The sequence below is a fragment of the Aquarana catesbeiana genome, linkage group LG10 (genome assembly GCF_042186555.1).
Source record: "Aquarana catesbeiana isolate 2022-GZ linkage group LG10, ASM4218655v1, whole genome shotgun sequence".
NCBI lineage: Eukaryota > Metazoa > Chordata > Amphibia > Anura > Ranidae > Aquarana > Aquarana catesbeiana.
Window position 1 is genome coordinate 226,476,758 of NC_133333.1, and position 19,293 is coordinate 226,496,050.

Here is a 19,293-nt window from a genome sequence, read left to right on the forward strand (position 1 = left end):
AAAACTACAGGTCTTGCAGAGAGGCTTACGGCACTGGTACATCCCAGAGATGGCTAGGAACGTGGGCATATGGTGGCCAGGAGGCAAAGGTGTGGCCTTGAGTTTACTGGTCGCTACCTTACTTTTGATGTTAGGTGCCTTTCTATAGGCAAATTGAGGTCTATTAGGCAGAGTGGAAAGAAGGTGTTCATCTTGTAATAGCAGAGGCCAGTGTTTTTTTACAATATTTTCCATTTGCTTGTGTTGAGTATGGAATTGAGTGATGAAACGTAAATTACTCTTCTGGGGGCGTGGACGAGAGTTCTCAATGGACGGTGTGCTCTTATATTGTTGATAAACTGCATCTACAAGATCAACAGGAAAACCCTTTTCGAGAAATTTTTCTTTCAGAATTTTACCTTCAGTATCATAGTCATTCTTTAAGGTGCAATTCTTTTTTAGCCTACAGAACTGACTTTTAGGTACATTGTTTAGCCATAGGGGGTGGTGACAGCTATTGTAGTGGAGGAAAGAATTCCCAGCTGTTGGCTTGATGTAATTTCTAGCATGTATCTCCTTACCTATCCAAAAAAGTTTGAGGTCCAAAAAAGCTAGTTTATTTTGATCGATGACAGAGGTAAGTGCCGGTTCACACAGGGGCGGCACGACTTGCAGGTCGCCTCAGCGAGGCGACCTGCAAACGACTTCCGAGGCGACTTGCAAAACGACTTCTGCATAGAAGTCTATGCAAGTCGCCCCAAAAGTAGTACAGGAACCTTTTTCTAAGTCGGAGCGACTTGCGTCGTTCCTATTAGAACTGTTCCGTAGCACAGAACGGGAGGCGACTTGTCAGGCGACTAGGTCGCCTGACAAGTCGCCCCTGTGTGAACCGAGCCTTAAAGTAAGGCCCATGTTGTTAGTGTTACAATATCTGACGAAGTCAGAAAAGACTGATGCATTGCCATCCCATATAATAATCACGTCATCTATATACCGGCCATAAAAAACAATGTGGGAAAAAAACGGATTGTTATTCCATATATATTGGTGCTTCCAGTGCCCCATGGTAAGGTTCGCATATGAGGGTGCAAAGTGCGCCCCCCATAGCTGTACCTTGTATCTGCAGAAAAAAATCATCCTCAAATTTGAAATAATTATGTGTAAGGCAGAAAGAAGTGGCTTCAACAATGAAGGAGGCTTGTCTCGGATTTAGCATGGGGTCTTGGCAGAGAAAAAACTGTAGGGCATTGAGGCCCACTTCGTGGGGTATGGATGTATATAAGGATTGGACATCTAGATGTACCAGTGCCGTAAGCCTCTCTGCAAGACCTGTAGTTTTGTGGTACATGGCCAGAAAGACTTTCATGTTAAAGGCAAAACATACCCAATAAAGGGTTTTCATACATGCTCATCCGACCATGTTATATATTGTCTCACATGTCCCTGCGGTTTATTTTATGTAGGACGGACTATTCGGCCACTACGTAAACGCTTTGGCGAACATCGCCGGTTCATTGAAGGTGGATTAGACAACCATAGTGTCCCTAGACACTACCTCCACGCCCACGATAAGTCCACTAATGGCCTGAGAGTATGGGTCATTGAGGCAATGCCAAAAGATCTTCCCCCAGCTGGACACTACCGACGATTATGTCACAGGGAAATGTACTGGATTTTTCTATTAAATGTTTTAGCCCCTGGAGGGTTAAACGAGGATTTTGAAGTTAGTGCCATACTATGTTAATATATTCTGTTTTGTAGATACTAATCCAGGCCCCCTCCTTCTATTACAATAGTTTTTCATTTATGGTAGTTAAATATTACAATAATTTGATAGTATTGGTGACACACATGCCCTAATTTTAATATTTAAAATTTTATACTGTTATATACATACGCTTGCTTGCTCCTATTTATTTATATCATGCTGTTGTGCATGTATGGTTGTTGGTCCGTCTATATCAGACTTCCTAATTATTAAGATATTATACAACACATTATATATCCTGCCTTTTTAACTCTCCATTGTCTTAATTTTTATTTCTATTTTTTCCTTCTTTTTTATATATCTTATATATATATGTTTTTATATTTTTTCATTGCCTCCTTTTTAGAATGCTGCTACATGTGTTTCTATGTATTTAAATGTATTTAGACGTTTTTATATGAAGTCATTGTCATGAATCAAACTCTGATTGCTGCCCCCGCCCCCGGCCAACCCACTGCTAGTGTGTGTGTATATATATCATGCATAGTCATCATTATAGCCATAGGTTGAAAAAGGAACGATTGACGGTTCCGAAACGCGTCCCTTACTGATGACATCACATCCTCCCTTCAGGTGTTTGTTTGCGGTCCAGGCTGGTTAAGGAGCCGCTCTAGTGGATGACATCACTTCCGGGTACGCCGTCTCTCCACACTGACGACGCCGGCTTCACAGCGGCTCCCTGTGTTCCACTCTGCTTCTGCCAGTTACAACATCCATCAGCTCTGAATGATTCCTCCCACCGTGACCCCTTCCAATGCAGCCTTATTTATGAAGTGCCTGATTACACCTTCCATCTTGTAAGTGCTTTTTGAACCCAGTTGGGGCATTAAACTTGTTTTTCTTCTGCACTTAGAGGCGCCTTTGTTTGTCTTTTTGTGTTCCTATAGACCCTGCTTCAGTCTTTTAAAGTTGCAGCCCTTTGTGCTGAAGATTATCATCCTACAACGTTTATCACTTTTACCAGCACCCTCATTTCTATTTTGGACTGCCTTATACATAGAGACATTATTTAGACTATGCAAGCCCTGTGCGCCCTATACATACATTTTTTGATTTCCATTGTCTGGTAAAAAGCCTAGGCTTATGATATCATGCACAGCTCGCTTTCTCTCTCGTGCACGAGATGTTTTTATTACAAATTGTGTGAGCAGACTGCAGTTCCTCTTTAAGATTGGTTGCTGAAGCCACATGGCCAAGAGGAACTGGACCCAAACCCTACATGCAAATGATGACCTTGCTGGCAGGCTGCTCTACAGGTGCAGGGCAGTGATCCCCTGGAGGTAAAGTTGAGACCTTAAAGGACCTGCGGGCAATACCGATGTAATGGGTGAAGACTGGAACTACTAGCCCTAGGTGACAGCATCATTGTACATTGTTCTCTTGTATATTAGTCTTCTAGGCTGATGTTTCCTCATGCAGAATGCTACATTGCCTTAGTGATGTTCAAAATGGATGGATTGGCACCGCACGGTTTCTCTTTTTTTTTTTTTTTTTTTTTTTTTTTGTTCCCTGCACCACAGTAGGGTTTGTTTCCAGGTCGCTGCGGCTCAGAACAGTCAGCAATTTGGCATATCTGCCACAGTGCAGCAGCTTCAGCACAGGGCGCAAATATTGGGGGACATTTCTACAGGAGGTGACTGCCAATAAGGGGGTTACGGCTTGTGCCTACAGGTGGGTGGCCATACCTATTGCAGTGTAACAGGCCTACAGATCTGCAGCAAGCCATTACTTTATACAGGCAGAGGGGTGAGGAAGGATAATGGGTTGGGCTCCCAATGCCCTCAATCGGGAAGGAAGGACCCCTGCACCATTCGCCCTGCTGTAGGTCATATTAGTTCTGCCATTATCTTTCATTTCCACGGTTTCGTGGGGGAACAATCCTCAACTTTGTTTGTGTCAAGGGAGAAATTTTCTGCAGCAATTTCTGGTTTGCTTGATCATCTCTCAGGGATACTGACTGGCTTTGAACACCTAAGATGCATACAAGGGCGATTGAATTCCCTTATTCACCTTTTCCAGGAGGGTGAGGCGTTGGAGGAGGAGGAAGCTGTCAAGTGTCAGGAATCCTCTGTAGACAAGTCTTCCCAGGAAGAATCTGAGTCTGCTTCTGTCTCAGATACAGTAGACTATGATGGTCTTTTTGGCAGATGTGGAGTACACAAACTTAAAATTACCACTGACGGATTGCTCTTCCCCAAAAATCACTGGTTTTGGGTCCTGGCAGCCTCCAAACCATCCAAATTGTTTTGAAGTGTACCCTCACTTACAGGAAGTGATGTAGGCTGATTTGGACTTGCCTAGAGAAGTTGTTTTTCCCTCCGAATTGCTTTGCTCAACAGTACCACTTAGAAGAATTCTACAAAAAATGTGGTTATCAGTCTTTTGACTACCTAAAGACTCTGGTGGTTTCATTGGATGAGGTCTGGTCTTTAAAGCCACTGCAGATAAGAGTTTGGGTGCCCACTTTGAGGTGTCCTCCTCTCTTGTGGAAGTTGCTCTGCAGCCTGTGGTGGCTTCGGTGGGAGTTTGCCAAATCCTTAAGTGTGAGCAAAGTGTGTGCTCTGTTCCAAAGAATTAAACCCAGGGGATTCTGCCATCTGGCAATTATTCAAACATTTTCCAAGAGCCTTGAGATTCTTAGTGGAAACAATGGAGGATTCTAAATGGCAGCTTTTCCAGGTGGGCACCATGTCTGCCCACATGAGAAGAAATCCTGTGGCTTAATTGTTGGCTGGCAGAGCTGCTTTGCAAGAAGCAAATTGCCAGGCTGCCCTTTGAGGGCAAAGGCTTGTTTTGACCATCCTTGGATGCCTTTAGCAAGAAGGTGGCTGGGTAAAAGCAGGGTCTTACCCCCAACGTGTAGGGCCAAGGTATCCCAGAAAAGTTCCTTTCGCAAGTAACACGCCTTGGACTCTAACAAAAAAAACTATATCCTAGTTCCATAAGAAGAAATGGAACAAACATGTCCTTTGGATTCACAGTGAATGGATGCCCCCACTCGCAACTGGGTCTGCAGCATGTCATTGCACCTGTACCGTAGCTAACAAGGTCTCCTGGCTCCTATTCAGCCTGCATACAGTTCCCAAGCCAAACGCAGATGTCTGACCTATTCTGGACCTCAAGGATCTCAACAAGTTCCTGAAAGTACAAAAATTCTGAATTGAATTTGCCAAATTGGTGATTGCTTCCTCTGTGTCCTGTTATGTACGAGCAAGAAATTAGGCTTTTTGGTTTATCTGTAAGTTTTATTTTCTTTTTGAAGAACATTACAGGGCACAGAGATCCCTCACTTCTTGCCTGTTCCCCTTTGCTTGCTACAAAAATAAGGCTTTTTTTTTTTTTTTTTAAATGGCCAGCGTACATTCACCTTAACCACTTCAATACAGGGCAATTTTACCCCCTTCCTGCTCAAGCCAGTTTTCAGCATTCAGCGCTGTCACTTTGAATGACCATTGCGTGGTCATGTAACACTGTACCCAAACTAAATTTTTAAAACTTTGTTCACACAACTAGAGCTTTCCTTTGGTGGTATTTAATCACCTCTATTTAATCATGACTGAACATTTTGAAAAAAAAAATGCGTTTTCCTTCATTCTGCTATAAAATTTTACAAATAATTGTTCTTCATAAATTTAGGCCAAAATGTATTCTGCTACATTTATTTGGTAAAAATAACCCAAATCAGTGTAAATTATTAAGTCTGTAGGAAAGTTAGAGTCCACAAACTATGGATATATATCTGAAAATTATTTTTACATTTTTATTTTTCCCTTTTTTTTATTTTATTTTTTTACGATTTTTTTTTTTTTTTTTTAAACAAACTGACCAGCGCAACATAATGTTACCATAGTATTTATTTATTTTTTTTTTACACATTATGATTGCTTAAAGCAGTGAATTTCACTTTTTGGTTTTCTTTTCACAGTGAATTTGTTGTAATTAACTGATTGGTCAATGCTAATCACATGGTACAGATGGGCTGTGATTGTCCATGTCTGTACCATGTGATCACATGGACCAATTACACCTACAAGCCATCTGTTATCACCTGTCATGTGACATGCCATGATTGGTCAGAGCAGTAACATGGTACTGGCAGCAAGCCAGTACACTGATCAGTCATTGGGCTCTGTCTGGTGGACACCGCCGGTGACGGATCGCACCGCTGCGCGGTGCCTTCTGAGAGGATTTCGTTTGATGTCCTCGCAGAAGGACGAATGTCTTGCCTGGCTGCTATAAGCTGGGCGGGAAGGTGACAGTATAACCCCAATAGTCATGTATATAAAGTCCTTTGTGTCCGTTGATGTATTCCAAGACAAGGGTTTTACAGGTAAACCAAAAATCTTCTTCATTTATTTTCTAATTTTTTTTTTTTTTTAGGCTTTGTCCTTTATTCTTACTTGGTGATCCTGCCAGTATCACACTTCCTGTCTTACGGTGTAACCACTCTGGACAAAAATTAAAAGTATTTGTAGCTGCTGACCTTTACTATTAGGGAACTTACCTGTCCAGGCACCCAGCAGTGTCCTCGCCCGAGCCACCATCTTGGCTCAGGTGAGGGCAAATTTTCGGCTCACTTTGCCACAGCAAAGTGAGCCGGAAGTGGGAGTGGGTACCTGTCAAAACCAGGAGGCAGACAAGCGGAGCTTCCCCTTTATTTATTATACAGACAAAATGCCAGGTTAGTGAAACAGCATGGACAGGTACAGAATAAATTGCACAGTGGTTCAGTTATCTGGGCCATCACCATCAACCTTTAAAGACTCAACCCTAAGTCCCAGAGTCAAACCTGTAAACCAGTATTTTCTTTGGCTGTTATGACAAAAATAAAAATTGAAAAAGGCCCAGACCCCCCTAGAAGACCAGAGCCACTACCTCCCTCCCTTAAGGTATCCTAAGGAGCTCTGCTTTAATGCTGCTCCTAAACCCCTTCTAACCCCTATGACTGCCCTGTAGAAGGAAGATACTTATACTTACCTATTCCCAGAGCACTCAGGTCCTGTCACGTGATCTCCCCAGTGCTGGCTTCAGGGGAGAGGAGAGAGTGCGACCAACAGCTGAAATGCTTGAGCAGTGACGCCACCAATAGGCTTACTATGGGACATTGATATCCGCCATTGGGAGCCGATCATGTGACCGGACCAGAGCGCCCTAAGAATAGATGGGTATAAGCATCTTCCTTCTACGATTAGCTATGATTAAGTGCCAACTTATGGTGTGAAACCCGTAAACTATTGCCTCTACCTCTGCATAGCATGGAATGACTGTTTTGGCTTTTATGTCTCACAATAAGGCTACTTTCACACCGAGGCGCTTTACAGGTGCTATAGCGCCTGTAAAGCGCCTCTCCTGTCTCTCCAGTGTGAAAGCAAGAGTGCTTTCACACTGGAGTGGTGCGCTTGCAGGACGGTAAAAAAAGTCCTGCAAGCAGCATCTTTGCATCGCTGTAGGAGCGGTGTATACACTGCTTCTAAAGCGCCCCTGCCCATTGAAATCAATGGGGCAGCGGTTTTAACCCTTTTTTTTTTTGGCCGCTAGCGGGGGTTAAAAGTGCCCCGCTAGCGGCCGAATAGCGCCGCTAAAACGACGGTAAAGTGCTACTATTTTTACAGCCGACGCCCGCCCAAGTGTGAAAGGAGCCTAAAGGTGTTATATTGGTGTGCGGCCGGCCAGGATTTTTTCTTGCTCTTTGATCCATTGCAGAGCCTGCACCTGTTTGCCTCAATAGGGCGTGAGTTTCATGGAACTCTTGTCTAGAGCAGCATTCTTCTTCTTCCTCCTTCTACAGCCGCAAACTTTTGACCTTCTTGGGCAACATTGGAAGAAGAGGAAGATGTTATAGGCCACACATAAAATACAGGATAGCTGATGAGCAAAAAAAAAATCACAAGTTAACAATCCCTGATCTATATAATGTACCTATCTGAGTAATAAAACCTAATTTTATTTGTAATTTTTTTTTAATTATAAAAGTAAGAGGGCAACATAAAACAAGTGCAATATTTGACACTGTTTTTGATAAACCAACGCATCAATATCTGGTTGGATGGATGTAGTAGTAATTCTCAAAGTGCTCATCAGATATTTTTGGTTCTAATTTTGCCCGTTCCTGTGCTTCATCCTTGAAAATACTTGCTTACAAATATAGGTGCTGCCGAAAACTAATGACATTATTAAGGTGTGATTATGAAGAGTGGGAGATTTTTCTTTGGAAAGATGAAACTTTTAAAAGTCCAATACAGACACAATGTCAAATTTTTCCTCGGCCGCATGTGTTCTCTAAGCATTTTTACAAAAAAAACATATTTTTAAGTAAGTTTACGTTCTTGTGTTGCGGCGCAGGTTGGACACCCCTGATCTATAAGATGGTAGAATAGGAGTTAGGAGGGGGGTAGGTGCCGTTTTAAGCTTAGTTCTAGGCCTGACTTCCACTTTGATGATTAGCTTGTAACTGTTCTAAACCTGCTTTGTAATATCCATAGGTTATACAGACCCAGGAGCAAGTCGCTACTACAGAGCAAGTGATCACCTTGGATGAATCGCAACTGGCTGGCTCCCAAGTAATTGTGGCACTACCAGATTCCCAAACCAACCAAGCTACGGCTACAGAACTGGTAGCAGTCAGCATGGAGGATTTATTTGATGGAACAGTAACATTAATTTGTGGAGATCCAGTCCCTGCAGTAACTCAAAGAACTCAAAGCTAAGGACACTTTCCACGGATTTGGATATAATATGGTTGTAATTTACAAAATTAATTTTATACCACATTTGTTATTATTTTATTTTAGGTTTTTATTTTTATTACTGCCCATGGCGCCGCATTGCTTTTTATTTATTTTGTTTTCTCTCCCCTTCCCCATTGCCAGCTTTCAATTGATTTTCATTCAGTTTGCCATATGACAGTTTCAAGACTTCACTGATTTAGTAACCACACTAAAAGGCTTCACTCATTTTGTGTTCGCGTAGTGCAGAAGTCTCCAGTCTGTGTCTGTTTGTGAGCGCCGCTTCAATATCACAAATGGGTGTAATGCAAAGTGCAGCATCTTGCCAACCAATCACAATTCATCTTTCAAAGTCCCTAATCATGATTAGGCATTGTTCATTTCATTGGCCCTCTCCTCCTCCAGATATATTCAAGACAGAAGATAAGAGATACCAATTAGAAAATCGTATGTTTTCTAGTAAAGAGCACTTGTAATGTTTAGGAAAAATATATGCTGCAAAGGAGGTGTGTGATGACAGCAACTGCCCTTGTTTTTTTGTTGTGTTTTTATTTATTTTTTTGCAGATTTTGGGAACCTACAGCAGTGTGTTCCCTGCCCTGTACCTTTTTAGATCTTTAAAAAAAAAAAGTTGAGTTATTCTTTGTAAAACTATGACTTTCCCCTCTTAAATTTTATAATAATGCAGCCTTACCTTATCAATAGCTGTATCAACTGTCCTCCCTTTGCCTCATAGTTGGCTGTCCTTGCAGATCTTTAATCTCCTGCCTTAGCTTTATGCTGAAAACAATCTCTCCAGGCTCTCGGAAGTTAAAGTTGGTGAAAGAGCCCATTCACACCTATGTATTGCAATAAAAATAACCAGATGTGACTTTTTTTTTTTAAAGCTCTGGCAAGGCTAGCTGAACCACAACCTTCTATTGTTCAACCTTCTATTGTTTAAAATAAATATGGATTGCAGCGTTAAAGTTGCCCAAAATCCAAAAATCACCAGGTAAATCTTGCCACAGGGCTTCACAGCATGCGATGTAAAACATTAAAATATTACAATTAGGTCACTTGCATGTAGAAATCGCACACATCGGGGGAGATTTACTAAAACTGGAGAGTGCATAATCTGGTGCAGCTCTACATAGTAGCCACTAACTTCAGTTTGTTTAATTAAAGTGGTTCTAAAGCCTAAACTTTTTTTACCTTAGGGGCCCTTTCACACAGGCTGTCCGAGCAGGTACACCTGTCAGTTTTTCAGGCAGACCCGTTCGGACCCTCCATTCCACCCCATGGAGAGGTGGATGTGTCTGCTGACATCCATCATTATCCAATCCTGTCCGCAAAATCCAGACAGCTGGAGGTCCTATTTTCCATTAGTCTGGCGAATCAAATATGATCAGGTGAAAACGGACAGGCGGTTCGTTTTCATCCAATCTCCCCATAGAGGAGAGCGGGGCTGGGTCCAACTCCGCTCTGCTCAATAAGGAGAGACGGACCTGTCATCTGCTGGATCAGCGAAGTGATCTACTGCTGAGCAAGTGGGTCCCGCAGAATGGAAGTGCCCATATGAAAGCTTCCTAATGCGTTATGGTAAAAAAAAAAAAGTTTAGGCATCAATATTGCCCTCCCTTACATACCTGAGCCCTTCATTTGATCCAGCACTGCACATCTGCAGCTCCTCTCTCCCCTCAATTTCATATCTCACTGGCTTAGCTGGGGCACAGGGAGCCATTGGCCCCCCGCTGCTGTCAGTCAAAGCCATTGGTGAGGGGGCGGGGCCAATTCCTGCACAGAGCAGGTAACTATAGCGAGGTTTGTTAAGAAAAAAATAATAATAATTACCTTTTACAAGCACTTTTAAGTTGTAGGCTGGAAGCTGATTGGTTTCTATGCAGAGCTACACCAGATTTTGCACTTTCTAGTTTTAGTAAATAAACCCCACCCTCTCCTCCTGTCTTAGCTGCTTTCACATCCCCTCTGTGCCAGCAGGTTCTGCCCTCTGCCAGCAGACGTAGAAAAGGAAACAAGATTACATCTATTAGGCTACGTTCACATCTGAGTGTAGTATCGCATTGCGCATTTCAGCACGTTTGTGGTGTGACAGCCTATTACCTTAAATTGGCTGCCTGTTGTGTGACAAACACACAGAAGCTCAGGTACCAATTTTTGGCACTGAGTCGAGCACATTTAGCGATGCATGTTTTTCTCATGGAAAATGCTGCACTTGGGGTAACGCGTTTAAGAAATAATGGCATCAAGTGCGACGCGTGTTTCCAAAAGCGCAGGAAGAAATGCGCGTTTCAGCCCTCGATTCTGAGTCGCTCAGATATTAATGCAGCCTTAGCCATAGGGTAGGCCGACACCTCTACTGCATTACTGTTCACATGGTACTGTGGAGATGGTGTATTCATTCAATATTGCCTTGCTGACGTACACAAAGGTTGGTGACATTCTTCGCCAAGTGTGTATGAGAGGTGGTCAAAGAGTGTGATAAATCTGCTTTAGTCCCGGTTCCCGATAAGTTGCGCCCCGTTAACAGCGATCGAACTGTTCTGGTCGCTCAGACTTCTAAAAAGGTTCCTGCACAACTTTAGGACGACTTCATCACGACTTGCATTGACTTCTGTTAAAGAAGCAGTATTGCAAGTCGCAATGAAATTGTGCAGGGATGTCTGGCTTCAAAGTCGTGCTGGTGTAAACCAGCACTTAATAATTTTATAAAAAATGATTTAAGTAATAATTACATCTTTTATTTAGTAAACATATCTGGATGTTCAGTTCCAGCTAAAAAAAAAAGGTATTTCCAATGTAGACTTGACATCGGAAATAATTATTTAGCCTGGCTTCACACTATTGCGAACACAGACATTGCATGTGATTTGCAGCGCATTGCCGCGCCGATCACATGCGAAGTCTGTGCGATGCAAATTCAGCCCTACAGTTGTAGGGCTGAACTTACATTGGTTTCGCACAAAAAAGGTGCAGGAACCTTTTTTTTTTTTTTTTTTTTTTTTTTCTTCCCCCCGCACTGGAAGCGGATCACCCATGCGATCTGATTCCTGTCCGAATTCACAGTGCGCACTGCGAACCGATCTGGGGGGGTATTATTAAATTTGTATTGACACCCGGAGCGTTCACAGAAGGCAGAATGAACTGCCAGCGAGGGAGATGCGATGCAAAACCGGCACTGGAATTGCGCTGGTTCCTGCATTGCAATAATGTGAACCCAGGCCTAAAGTTTTATCACTATTGGTGCTAATTATGTATTGGTTAAAAAAAATTTTTAAAAATTGATTGGTGGAGCTTTTGACTTTTAACCCATGCCTCTTGTTCCTATATTGGAACAGTAGTGATGTGGGAGTTATTTATATCCTATTGCTCTAGGTAACATAAGAATTTTATGTGCAAATTAAAAATAAAATGTAACCTTAGGCATAAATAGGTTAAAGCTGAACTCCCAGCCCACAGCTTTCATTTAGTAGTTTCTCAGTACCGACAAAGGCTATAAATCCACTTTGTGTGCACCGAACGCCTTTTATAAACCAAGATATTACTATTAAAAGTAGTGGTGACCTTATCACTGTGCTGTACTCAGCCTGTGCAGAGAGCAGAGCTGTGGGAGGGACCCAGCAGGCTCCACCCACTACAGGCCTGCCTGTAGAAAAGTACAGGAGGGGGCGGAGACAAGACCAGTCACTGACAGCAGTGACTGGTCTTTATTACAGGAAGTAAAGTCTCACACTGGATTACTGCACAGATCTGGAAGAAATAAAGCACTCCAGGATTCTAGGAAGAATACATGTGCCATTTGTATTCAGGCAATATTTGCTTATCCTGGCTGTTAAAGTGTAATTCCTGACGATTCCGGGAAACCCCAAATGCAATTTGAAAACATGTTACACATATAAAATGAGTGCTATCCCAATTTAGCTACAAAAGTAGAAATACACTCTAAGCCCAGCTGCATGTCTACACATTACAGAAAACTTCTAGCAACAGATTTGAGTTTAGAAGAGACCAGAGAGTTTATAGCAAAGTATAAATACACAGTGACACGATGGCGAGCAGTCTTCTATGCATATACAGGATTATTTTGTACAGCAGATTTGCATTGCTCAAAGTGAAATATCCCTGTTTAGAGTTATTGGAAATGTTACTTTATATATTAAAGGACCAATAAGTCTTGAACACAAGTTGGTGTATATATTTATATATATGAATTGTTAATATATTTACAGTTTTTATTGTACATTTTTCAGAAATGAATTAAAACTATAGCTGAGATGAGAGACATCATTTCATAGGCTGATATTTTCCTCTATGTGCAGCAGCCAGCCTCTCCTCAGCCTGACATGGCAAAAAAAAAAAAGTTTTTCTTTTGTTTCTATTATAAAATTTAGTAAATAAGTTTTCTGCTTCTCTGATGGGCACTGATAAGGCGGCACCGATGAGGTGGCACTGGTAGGCGGCAATTATGGGTGGCACTGATATGCAGCACTGATGGGCACTCATGGGTGGCACTGATAGGTGACACTGGGCACTGAAAGGCTGCACTGATGGGTACTTATGGGTAGCACTGATGGGCACTGATATGCGGCACTAATAGATGGCATTGATAGGCATCACTGATGGCACTGGCAGGCATTGGGGATGGGCACTGGTTGGCATTTCCCTGGTGGTCCTGGGTGGGCATCTGAGGGGGGGGGGGGGGTTGCGCTGATAAACAATCAGCACAGACCCCCCTGTCAGGAGAGCAGCCGATCGGCTCTCCTCTACTCGCGTCTGTCAGACGCGAGTGAAGAAAAACTGATCAACGGCTCTTCCTGTTTACATCTTGATCAGTCGTGATCGCACATGGCTGATCACATGGTAGAGAGGCTCCGTCAGAGGCTCTTTAGCGAGATCAGTGTAGCGGTGTGTCAGACCGCTATCACCGATCGCCGCCCGAGTGGTCGTTCTGGAGGGCCGTCATACGACATCCACCCAGAACGAGAGCCGTGCCGCCCAGCCGTCATTTGACGGTGGGCGGGCGGCAAGTGGTTAAAGCGGAGTTCCGCTGAAAAAAAAATTAAAAGTCAGCAGCTACAATTACTGCAGCTGCTGACTTTTAAAATGAGGACACTTACCTGTCCAGGGTGCCCGCGATGTCCTCACCCGAAGCCGAATGTCCCTCCGCTCCTGGGTGGAGGTACCAGCATCTTCAGTAAGGGAATCTGGAAGTGAAGCCCTGTGGGTACACAGCCTGGTTTCTACTGCGCATGCACAAGTCCTGACTGGTCCCAGCTGTCTTCTGGGACCTGTGTGTCTCCCAGAAGACAATGGGGGGGGGCGGAGGAGGGGCAGGACATGGCGTAGATTGCCGCAGACTCATCTGTCGCTGGAAGTGGGAGCAAACGCCTGTATTAGACAGGTATCTGCTCCCCCCTGAAAGGTGCCAAGTGTGACACCGGAGGGGGGGAGGAACCGGATAAGCGGAAGTTCCATTTTCGGGTGGAACTCCGCTTTAAGGTTAAAGCTGATGTCCGGGCATATGTTTTTGTTTTTTTAACTTTCCAAAAGATTTGTATTTCTGTCCATTCAGTCCTGATATTTACACAGCACAGCCCTGCTTGGTAGGGCAGGAGAACAGATTTTTCTGTGCTGTGGTTAATCTGAAATTAAACCTCTGAAGCATCACAAAAAATGCACTCCCAGCTGCTTTTGAAATAATATGCACCTGGGCAAGTGTGCACAACATATTTGCACATTGTGTCGCCATGTCCCGCACCTTGTTGTGCCACTGCCGCATCACCAGCCATCCCATTAACCACCTCAATACTGGGCACTTTCACCCCCTTCCTGCCCAAGCCATTTTTCAGCTTTCAGCGCTGTCGCACTTTGAATGACAATTGCGCAGTCATGTTACACTGTACTCTAATGAAATTTTTACCATTTTTTTTCCTACATATAGAGCTTTTTTTGGTGGTATTTGATCACCTCTGCAGTTTTTATTTATTGCGCTATAAACAAAAGAAGAGCGACAAGTTTGAAAAAACACAATTTTTTCCTTTTTGCTATAATAAATATTAAAATTTTATATAATTTATTTATTTATTTTTTTTAAACAAATTTTTTCCTCAGTTTAGGCCGATACGTATTCTTCTACATATTTTTGGTAAAAAAAAAAATCGCAATAAGCGTATATTGATTGGTTTACGCAAAAGTTTTAGCGTCTACAAAATAGGGGATAGATTTATAGCATTTTTATTTATTTATTTTACTAGTAATTGCAGCGATCTGTGATTTTTATTGTGACTGCGATATTGAGGCAGATATATCGGACACTTTTGACACATTTTTGGGACTATTCACATTTATACAGCGATCCGTGCAATAAAAATGCATTGATTACTGTGCAAATGTGACTGGCAGAGAAGGGGTTAACACTAGGGGGTGATCGAGGGGTTGTTGTGTGTCCTAGGAAGGTGATTCTAACTGTGGGGGGAGGGGACTGACTGGGGAAGGTGACCGATCGGTGTTCCTATGTCCAAGGGACACACATCGGTCTCCTCTCCTCTCTGACAGGATGTGGATCTGTGTGTTTACACAGATCCACGCTCCTGCTCGGTTGCTGGGCAATCGCGGGTGCCCGGCGGACATCGCGGCCGCCGGGCACGCGCATCGGATCCCCAGTGACGCGGCGGACGTGCCCCCTAGTGGCTCGGGAAGGCGATCACGTCATATGACGTCCGCCCAGAATGAGAGCTGCCTCGTCCCACCGTCATATGACAGTGGGTGGGCAGCTAGTGGTTAAAGCCAACAGCGGGTCAGAGATGACAGTTGCACTTTAAATATTTTAATCAAGTCTTTTTGCTAGTGATTTAAATCATGATTTTAATCAAATCAACCCTCTACATTCCTGCAATGCCTGCTCTCTCCTTTGTTAGTTGTGGTTCCATCTTAACTTGGTGGTCTTCCAGGTTTGGAGTCTTTGGCATCTTGTTTGGCCAAGCCAGAATTGCATAACATGAGCAAAGGAAAAGAAAATGATGACAGGCCACACTCTCTTACTTGCTTCTGAGATGGACCAGGGGCGATGGACTACGAGATTTGTAGCGTGCATAGAGCAGTACACATGAGTGCAACTAACGTGTACTGCTCATTCCAAATATATGAAGGGCAAAGGAGCTCACAGAGGATGTTGCAAAGAGGCTGAAAAACACAGTATGGAACAATTTAAAAAAAAAAGATTACAGGTCTATTTACCAGTGGATGTGTATAGATTATTTTTGGAGAATTAGGACCTTTACACTCGACCATTCCGATCAGGTCAGACAGTCAATTCATCCCTATGGACTTGCAGGTGGAAACCGACTTTTGTGTCTGTTTACACCCGCCTACCTCTGACCTGGCCCGTTATAAACAAACCGAAGGGAATCCGTTCTGCGGATCGGAGGTAGACAGCGGAAGTCATTTACACATGTCTGACCGTAGACCAGAGGGGGTGCTGTCTGTGTCCACTCTGCATAAACTGAGTGGTCACGATTCTGTCATCTGCCCTGATTTGCAGGGGATCTGTGAGCAGATCCCCTGCTGATCAGAACGCAGTCTCCCCTGCATGAAAGGGGCCTAAGGATATCATTTAGTGTCACTTAAATAACACAGGTATTCTTTCCCCACTCTGAGAATGGACAGTGAAGAAAAATCAACAGAATAATGAACACCTCTCCCTGTCAATCTGCTCTCTCTTTCTATCAGCAAGTTCCTTCCCAGCACATTAAAACACTGCACAACTGATTGGCTACTTGTGCTACTTCTTGCTTTCCCAATCCAAGCTCTAATGTACAGAGAACTGCAAGGAGCAATCAGGTCACATTCATGTACCAACACAACAGGGGTCACACAGGCGCCGCCCCCCTCCAGGCAGTCAAAAAAAAAAATGTAAAAAAACGGGGCCCTTAATGACCTTTTTCTCTTTTTTTTAATTTTTAAGTGCACTGTGTTCGGCGCCGGACACAGTGCACAATGAGAAGCGCCACGTCTATGCAATCATGAGATTACAGATGAGGCACTTCATTTGCGGGCTTTTGTCCCACCTTGTGGTGCATTCCATCGCGCCAAACAGCTTCCGCCCGGCGCCCGTAGTATGTATTGCTATGGCCAGGTGGTTTGATTGACAACCGAGTTAGATGTCACTTCCGGTTTTATCTCTCCCATTGCGCCTGAGTGGAGGAAGTATGAGGAGCGGACTCCTCCACTGCCGCTGCCAGTGCCCACTGAAGGAGACACAGTCTGAGGAGAGGACACCACAGCAAGGTAAGTGCCGGTCTGGACCTCCCACTGAGAATGGGGGGGGGGGGTTTGATGGGACAGTGAGGCTGCATTTGATGGGAGATAGTGAGGCTGCATTTGATGGGGCACAGTGAGACTGCATTTGATGGCACACAGTGAGACTGCATTTGATGGCACACAGTGAGACTGCATTTGATGGCACACAGTGAGACTGCATTTGATGGGACAGTGAGGCTGCATTTGATGGGACACAGTGAGGCCGCATTTGAATGGGACACAGTGAGGCCGCATTTGAATGGGACACAGTGAGGCCGCATTTGAATGGGACACAGTGAGGCCGCATTTGAATGGGACACAGTGAGGCCGCATTTGAATGGGACACAGTGAGGCCGCATTTGAATGGGACACAGTGAGGCCGCATTTGAATGGGACACAGTGAGGCCGCATTTGATGGGACACAGTGAGGCCGCATTTGATGGGACAGTGAGACTGCATTTGATGGGACACAGTGAGGCTGCATTTGTTGGGACAGTGAGACTGCATTTGATGAGACACAGTGAGGCTACACAGTGAGGCTGCATTTGATGGGACACAGTGAGGCTGCGTTTGATGGGACACAGTGAGGCTGCATTTGATGGGCACAGTGGCGGCAATTGATGGGCACAGTGGCGGCAATTGATGGGCACAGTGGCTGCGTTTGATGGGGTTTTTTTTCAGAACTTTTCAGTTTGTTTGCGCCCCCCAAAAATTTTGAGCACCAGCCGCCACTATTCCAAAGCATACATTTATTATGTATTTTTGAATACTTGATTCAGCTACATATATATATTAGAATGTATGAGTTTCTTGAATGTGATCTTTACATCTTTATTCCGCAAACTGTAAATAAATGGATTAAGCATCGGTGTGAAGACTGTGTATAGAACTGCTGCAAGTTTATCATATACCAGAGAATATGCAAATGATGGTCGAAAATACACACAAATCATTGTTCCATAAAACAAGGTGACTACGGTCAGGTGGGCTGAACAAGTGGAAAATGCCGTCTTCCTCCCTGTGGAGGATGGTATCTTCAATATGGTCCAAATGATATATATATAGGAAATCAAAGTTACCAAGAAAGGCAATGCAACGATCATGAAGCCTTCAGTGAAGATGACCAATTGATTTACTGATGTATCTGAGCAAGAAAGTTTAAAGAGGGGCAGTAAGTCGCAGAAGAAATGCTGGACAAGTCGAGGTCCACAAAAAGACAACCTAGAAATTAGAAGAGTGTGAAGGATAGAGTTGACGAAGTTGATTATCCATGAAGCCAAGGCTAGCTGGAGACTCAACTTTCTGTTCATTATTGTTATGTAGTATAAAGGTTTGCAGACAGCTATGTATCTGTCATAGGCCATTGAAGAAAGAATAAAGCATTCAACTCCTGCAAAGGCAATGAAAAAATAAACTTGGGCAATGCACTCTGGAAAAGAGATGTTTTTTTGGTTGAGCAGTAAGTTTAGAAGGAGTCGAGGGACCACAACTGTTGTCAAACTCATGTCTACAAGAGAAAGGTTGCTGAGGAAAAAGTACATTGGAGATTGTAGCCGAGGAGATATGATAGTGACAGAAATCAGAAGAAGGTTGCCCAAAATAGAAAGCGTGTAGATAGCAAAAAATACCGGGAACAAAACAATGGGTTGTTTGACATAATCAGAGAAGCCTACTAAAATAAAATCTGTTGTTGGCAAGTCTGTAGATAAGTTAGTCATTTTATTTTTTTAATATAAACTGCAAAGCACAAATCTATAAAGATACTTGGATTACTGCTTCATCTCATTCTTTGGCCACGTCTTCTACAGATGACCTCATCCTCCCCATCCCGACCTGACCTGATCCTCGTCCTATTCCCAAGATGTTATAGGCCTCTGTAGAATAACAAAGTTATGATTAATGTATAAATATATGGTTTACAGATAAGCTCAACTAAAAAAAAGTGAAATGTAAAGGACCTGTCAGGAATCAGCATGGGAGGTGACCAGATATAAACTCGCTGGCCCCTTTATTAGGTACACCTTGCTAATACCGGGTTGGACCCCCTTTTGCCTTGAGAACTGCCTTAATTCTTCGTGGCATAGATTCATCAAGGTGTTGGAAACATTCCTCAGAGATTTTGGTCCATAGTGACATGATGGCATCACGCAGTTGCTACAGATTTGTCGGCTGCACATCCATAATGTGAATCTCCCATTCCACTACATCCCAGAGGTGTTCTATTGGATTGAGATCTGGTGACTGTGGAGACCATTGGAGTATAGTGACCTCATTGTCATGTTCAAGAAAACCAGTGGTGAGATGATCTGATCTTTGTGACATGGTGCATTATCCTGCTGGAAGGAGCCATCAGAAGATGGGGACACTGTAGTCATAAAGGGATGGACATGGCCAGCAACAATACTCAGCAACAATAAACTTTTTCGCAGAAGGGAGTTTAACAAGACTCATGGCCACTCATTAAAGTTAGAAGAAAAGAGGTTTAACCTTACACTACCTAGAGGGTTCTTTACTGTAAGAGCG

The 19,293-nt window shown here is 43.5% G+C and overlaps 2 protein-coding genes across 2 annotated transcripts in view; one reads left to right on the plus strand and one right to left on the minus strand.

Annotated features, from left to right (window-relative positions):
• ZBTB40 (zinc finger and BTB domain containing 40) overlaps positions 1–12,037 on the plus strand; it is a 71,185-nt gene extending 59,148 nt beyond the window's left edge. Inside the window, 1 exon segment of the mRNA XM_073603384.1 lies at positions 8,230–12,037. Within this exon segment, the coding sequence (XP_073459485.1) occupies positions 8,230–8,454 (225 nt within the window). The 3' untranslated portion in view covers positions 8,455–12,037.
• A 5,512-nt stretch (positions 12,038–17,549) lies between these two features.
• LOC141110151 (olfactory receptor 1L4-like) lies at positions 17,550–18,488 on the minus strand. The gene has a single exon (XM_073601363.1). The coding sequence runs from the start codon at positions 18,486–18,488 to the stop codon at positions 17,550–17,552; it is 939 nt and encodes a 312-aa protein (XP_073457464.1).
• Between the last annotated feature and the right edge of the window lie 805 nt (positions 18,489–19,293).